Source organism: Magallana gigas, chromosome 6, assembly GCF_963853765.1.
Source record: "Magallana gigas chromosome 6, xbMagGiga1.1, whole genome shotgun sequence".
Classification (NCBI taxonomy): Eukaryota; Metazoa; Mollusca; class Bivalvia; order Ostreida; family Ostreidae; genus Magallana; species Magallana gigas.
In genome coordinates, this window is record NC_088858.1 from 38,891,497 (window position 1) to 38,897,228 (window position 5,732).

The 5,732-nt window shown below is 33.6% G+C and overlaps 1 protein-coding gene across 11 annotated transcripts; it reads right to left on the minus strand.

Annotated features, from left to right (window-relative positions):
* Window positions 1-557: 557 nt before the first annotated feature.
* On the minus strand, window positions 558-4,366 carry LOC105341748 (uncharacterized). 11 transcript variants are annotated; one of them, XM_066087586.1, is made up of 8 exons: window positions 4,100-4,365; window positions 3,060-3,129; window positions 2,804-2,929; window positions 2,086-2,154; window positions 1,817-1,929; window positions 1,586-1,725; window positions 1,171-1,386; window positions 558-954 (listed from the first exon to the last, which is right to left on the minus strand). In XM_066087586.1, exons 4-8 carry the CDS (start codon window positions 2,131-2,133, stop codon window positions 722-724), a joined length of 750 nt encoding a protein of 249 aa, XP_065943658.1. In that variant the 5' UTR covers window positions 2,134-2,154; window positions 2,804-2,929; window positions 3,060-3,129; window positions 4,100-4,365; the 3' UTR covers window positions 558-721. The 11 variants fall into 11 exon arrangements, 8 of the variants coding, with proteins under 8 accessions (XP_065943658.1, XP_065943659.1, XP_065943660.1 ...); XM_066087587.1 differs by lacking the exon at window positions 3,060-3,129; XM_066087588.1 differs by lacking the exon at window positions 4,100-4,365 and having other exon boundaries at window positions 2,804-2,906; window positions 3,060-3,887.
* Between the last annotated feature and the right edge of the window lie 1,366 nt (window positions 4,367-5,732).

Consider the following 5,732-nt stretch of genomic DNA (forward strand, 5'->3'; position numbering starts at 1 on the left):
CCAGAAATTTTTGCGGTATCGAACCCATCACATAAAAACCCTAGGTATTTAAGGATAGATTATGTCAGGAACTCTAACCACTGAGCCATTTCACACACAACAAAGTAGGCTGTTTGAATATTATGTCCGACTTTGACCCCAAATTTACGGACTTGAATTATTTTTTTAAAACATTCAATTCTATGGAAACAAAATGATATTTTTAATGTATATTTGGTCATCTTTCCACGTTTTTGTTGATTGAAATCGGTTTGTTTTCCAATAGACCTTGTTTAGACTATTAGAAAAATATGGAGCACAGACCCACTCTAAAAAAAAATGCCTTGAGGTTCTAAAACATGACAGTATTTACAGGTTTGATATGTATACACCTGTTTGAGTCAACATATGCCAAGTATTGAAATAGTTTATACTGACTCAGTGAGGCACATCCCACACCAGTTCAGATACATAAGCACCAACATTTTCCAGCTATGTTGTGTCTTAGTAAACTTTCAAGACCCTTTGTTGCAAGAGGTAGCTCAGAATTTTGTACCAGAAAATAACTGAAAAACAGATTGAAAACTACATGTATTTTGTTCATGCAACTTCAAACTACAATGAACCTGATACTGGTGTTTATTTCATGAATCTTATATGTTTTGAGAAAGCTTGATGCTCAACAAATTACTATAATTTATGAGTCATGAATAATACATGTATTACATATGAAAATAATAGATCATTGTTGCAAATGTGGCACAAATTTGTGAAAATAAAAGTAAGTAAGAACTAATATGTTGCTTTGCCATACAATGTCTTGAGGAGTTCTAACAATAACAAAGTCTTTGGGTGTCCATACAACAAAGTCGCACGCAAGTTTATTGGATACAAAAAGCTGTCCCTGCACTTGATCATAGTAAGGGTGGTTCTCCTTCAGCTTGCAAGTTCTCTCCCCACAAAATTCTTGAATCTCTTTAAATAGAAATAAAAAATGCAAATATGATAAAACGGAATTGATCAATTTAAGCATAAATTGTTTACAGATTACTTATCATAAAAATTAGAATTCCATCATCTTAATACTAATCAGGTTATAACCGTTAACTTCAAATAAACTTTTAAAAAATTTGTTTAATTAAAAAAAAAATCATTTTGAAGAGGTCCAATATCACAATATAGCTTGCTTACCTAAGCAAAAATCAGCAATGGTTTCGACTGCTTCAGCTATTGTTTTATCTTTTGCTGAATATGGGCACTTTACTTCCAGGATCTTAGGCTGAATGTTGTAAGCCTGCATTATATCAGTCAAAGCTGGACTTTGGTGGTGAAATCCAAAAGCAGCTGCACGACGTATAATTCCGCCAGGACTAGATGCAAGGACACCATTATGGTGTAGCCATATGCCTATTGATATTAGAAAAAAAACCCAGAAACGTTAGAAGGAAATCTTTCATGATATTTTTTTTTATCAGTTTAAATTTAAAAAAAACACCATTAACTTGTCTGGCAATATTTGTTACCCACACTTAACATCTTTAAATGATTTTAATTGTCACTTGCACCATATTTGATAACAAAAATAGGTTTGTTATTTCATCTTTACCTGTTGGTTCTACTACTGCATCCCCAAATGATCTGTACTTGTCTATTGCTACTCTTTCATTACAAACTCCCCAGATTATTGCATCTTTCTTTGACAGATCATCGGCTTGGCATAAGCGCTTAAAAAGGGAAACAGGGTATCTGAAAAACAACAGAGAGGAAAATGAATTCCTCAGAACATATATATCCATTACTCAAAAAATGTATAAAAACAAACTTTCATATAAGGTACCTATTTCTCTTTACTGCTGCTAAAACGCAACCAAAGTTAGAAGCAGTTAGACGATTTCTTCGCACTGCAGAGCAGAGGCAGTTATCTTTCTGTCCAACTGTCAAAGCAGCAATCTGAAAAGAAATACAAGGCCCTACTTTTTAAACACAAATTTTGATTGACAAATATTATGACCAAAACAAATTGTTCAGCATTAAGCTAGCGTAATAAACATTTTTAATACTAGGAAAACAAGTGCCTTTGATTTTGTTATACACAGTTTATGGTACCTGTTGAATTTGGTCTTCATTCACAATCAGTTTTTTTTTTTTCAGCATGAAAATTTCATCTCATATTGCCTTAAATTAAGTTAAATATAATATAAAAATTTAATAGTAATCCCATTAAAAACCATCAACAGCATAAAACAGCAAGATTAAGCTGTAAATATCTAAAGATAATGGTTTCATATTCAACCTGAAAACCGTCCTAATTGTGTCAACTTTTGGTACAGGAAATCTCGATCAGTGTCATCAACTGGTCTATTTATTGCACTAGTGATGTTTTAAGTCCATGTTATTGATGTACAACAGAAAGTTATACAATAACTCACAAAATACATTGACATAATCATATAGTTTATGTTTCCACAATATCACATTTGCATGGATAAACTCAGAAACAATATTACAAATACATGTAAATTTTCATTGAAAATTTGTCTTATGGGAGGCATTTCAACATGGTGAAGGCCAAGCAGAGGGTAGTGAAATCAATAGCATTATTGTAGGCTTAAAGCTTGGTTAATATGTAAATGTCAACGATACAGTGCGTCGATGTATCAATTTTCTAAATGTACGATATCATATATGCAATGTCAACCCGTGCACGCACAGGTCAAAGTCTAGTATATGTCTAGTATATATATATACTTCTCATATATACATAATACAAGTGTGCTCAACTTTAAACGGTGTATTAAAGGCCCAGATAATAACAGATAGTTACCTGTAATTTATAAACCGGTCAGGTGCAGGAAAAAGGTCTTTCATAGTTTGAGTCTGACGAGGCGGTGCACTCTTTGAATGTTTAATCCAACTCTGTCTCACATCTGTTTTGCTTACATTTTTGTATCTGTTATGGAGGTAAGGATCAAAGTTTTCAGTGAATAAAATGGGGTATATGAATAGTCAATGCTATTGTTAATTTGTTAACAGAATAAAGTTTCTAAATTAAGATAAGAATATTTTATATAAAGACATACCCATACAACAGAATGCTGGCTTTGTGGTGACATTTGTCCAACCCATTAACACACTCACATGTACTATGCTCTATTGTGTAATTTGTACCAAGAGATATCAAGATGAATAAAATATAAACATGATTATATTTTCTGTCTAAATATCTAATAAAATGAACTTCATTTTGTCATTAAATATTACAATATGTATATGTATGACTCAACATGGCAAGTGATTAGGAAATTCGGGTGGCTATGGTCAGGAGTGGTGTCCGGTCAAGTCGTACACAGACCAACTCGTATACAGGTCAACTCGTATACAAAATTGCCTCATAAAAAAACGAAAGTCAACTCGTATACAAAAAAATCCCGTAACAAAACATATTTTGGAGAGGGTTTATATAGGCTTTGCCTGTTGCCTAATCCACTTGATTACTCAATAAAATATGTTTAAATTACATATAAGAATAAAATGGATGTCATCAACCATTACAAAGATTGCTGTATGATTGTGCATTGTGATTAAACTCGGTAACGATGTGAAATTACAACAAAAAAATTAACGATAATTAATTGTGTCAATCCAATCATTATTATTTGGTAATTATTTCTACACATCAAAACAATAATTGTTAAAACAACAAGCACGTCCAAACGGATGACTTCTCAAAGGCAAGGCTAATTAAGATACGTCCTCGTTATTTTTTTTGAAAAAAATATATCCAACTTTCCGCTTTTAAATGTCATTTCCCAAACATTTTTCAACATGGTACGACACCTGTGTGTTTCCTGTCGATTTAGTATACGGGAATTTTTTGTATACGAGTTGACTTTCGTTTTTTTATGCGGAAAATTTTGTATACGAGTTGACCTGTATACGAGTTGGTCTGTGTACGACTTGACTGTAAATCTCAGGAGTAATTGGTATTTATCATGTTTATAATGGGTAAATACGGATAAGTGATAGACATATAATACATTTAATGTCATATGTGCTGTTACATCTAGGAAAAATTTTCAATGGGGATGAAAAAAAACATGTTGACATTTGATGAACTCACCGTAACCTGATAGCTCCGATCACGCATAGAGGCTTGTACAATTCCCCTTATAAATTGTGCTTCTTTGTCGAACACAAACTTTAAAACATGTTCAGACCGAACAGCAACTTCTGATTTTCTCATTAATTTGGATGTTCCAGCTGTGTAGTTTGACCAGCACAGAATCGAAAAGGCCATATCTTTGTTGGAGCCGACGATGGCAAGTCTCGCGGCTTTGTTTATCTCCAGACGCGAAATCTCGCGTTGTCTCGCGCGAAGCTGTGTAGGCATATATAAATATTTATATACCATTGTCAACTCGGCTAACATAGCGTAGCGGGAACGCGTTGGGCTTCAAGCCGGAATGATCTTCGCGTCGTGTGTTCAAAACCGGCTGTCGGCACTATATTTCTACATACTGAGTTCACGCTATTTACACCCTTACCAACTATACTATGTGTCTCCACAGTACAATTGCACCATTAGCCCTATACATCCCACGAACTGAAAGCAACCTACCTCCTTGAAGTCAAAAATAAAACTGAACAAATAAAAAAATATCAGAAAGGACCGGGCAAGAAAATAAAAAAATAATTATAAAATAAAATAAATTCTACTACAGTTATTGCCGAGATCAAAGAGATGCCGCGGACATTATTCTCCAATATACCACGAACGTCATCAGTAAATTATCAGATCAGAAATACCTATTTGTCTCGCACTGATCATGAAAGTACAACTTCAAACCGCAATTTTTTTTAAAATCATGTCAATTTCACGTGTTAGTTCCAGTCAAAACGATGTGTATTGCTTCAAATGTTTATTTTTAAGAGATCAATGCGGCTGTTCCTAGGACCTCCCTACCACATTTTCACTGCGTGTTTTTACATAAAATATATCACGTGTAGTAGTAATAATCGTATTAAATTGCCCTTAAAATATTAGGAACATGAGTCAAAGATATTTTATAAATAAGTGAAGAGTATTAAAAATCCAAAGAAAAATTCTGTCGTCTGCATGTGATTCCTTTGATCGATACACATGTAAACATTACTAACAAAACCGTTGGGGTTACACGGAACAGCCGTCAAAATGACCTAGATCGTCTCTCTATAGGAGAAACGATCTGTAGAAATACTGGGCTGTTAGTAGAATAGAAATAAAGTTCTTGTTATCGTGAATGTTGCAGGATAACCTCCTCGGTCTCGAAATGTTGTTTGAAATATAAAAGCCTCGGCTAACGCCTCGGCTTTTATATTTTAAAACAACATTTCTCGACCTCGGAGGTTATTCTGCAACATTCACGAAAACTCGTACTTTATTTCTTAAATAGACCAGTCAAAAACATATAAAAAAGAAAGAAAAAAATATCAAAAAATATCTGAAAAGTAGATTCTACCTGAATCTAGGTAGAGAATATCTGAAGGTAGAAAATATCCTAGAGGCAGACAAACAAAAACATATAAAAAGAAAGAAAATAGCGCAGAAGTTTCAAAAGAGCGACACGGTGCATATTGGATAATACTTGTACGACTATAGTATATGAAAAATTCTTAAAATAAGCCATGGCATTCAACTGGTGCTTTACCCTGGACAACTACACAGAAGAGGAATATCAAGATATCCTAGGAAGCATAGACAAACTAAACTATAT

Coding starts and splice junctions, on each gene's coding strand:
- LOC105341748 (XM_066087587.1), bottom strand. CDS start 2,133: ATGCTGAAAAAAAAAAAACTGATTGTGAATGAAGACCAAATTCAACAG. Junction 1,930..2,085: donor ATGAAGACCAAATTCAACAG/GTACCATAAACT, acceptor ATTTCTTTTCAG/ATTGCTGCTTTGACAGTTGG. Junction 955..1,170: donor CATTGCTGATTTTTGCTTAG/GTAAGCAAGCTA, acceptor TTCTATTTAAAG/AGATTCAAGAATTTTGTGGG.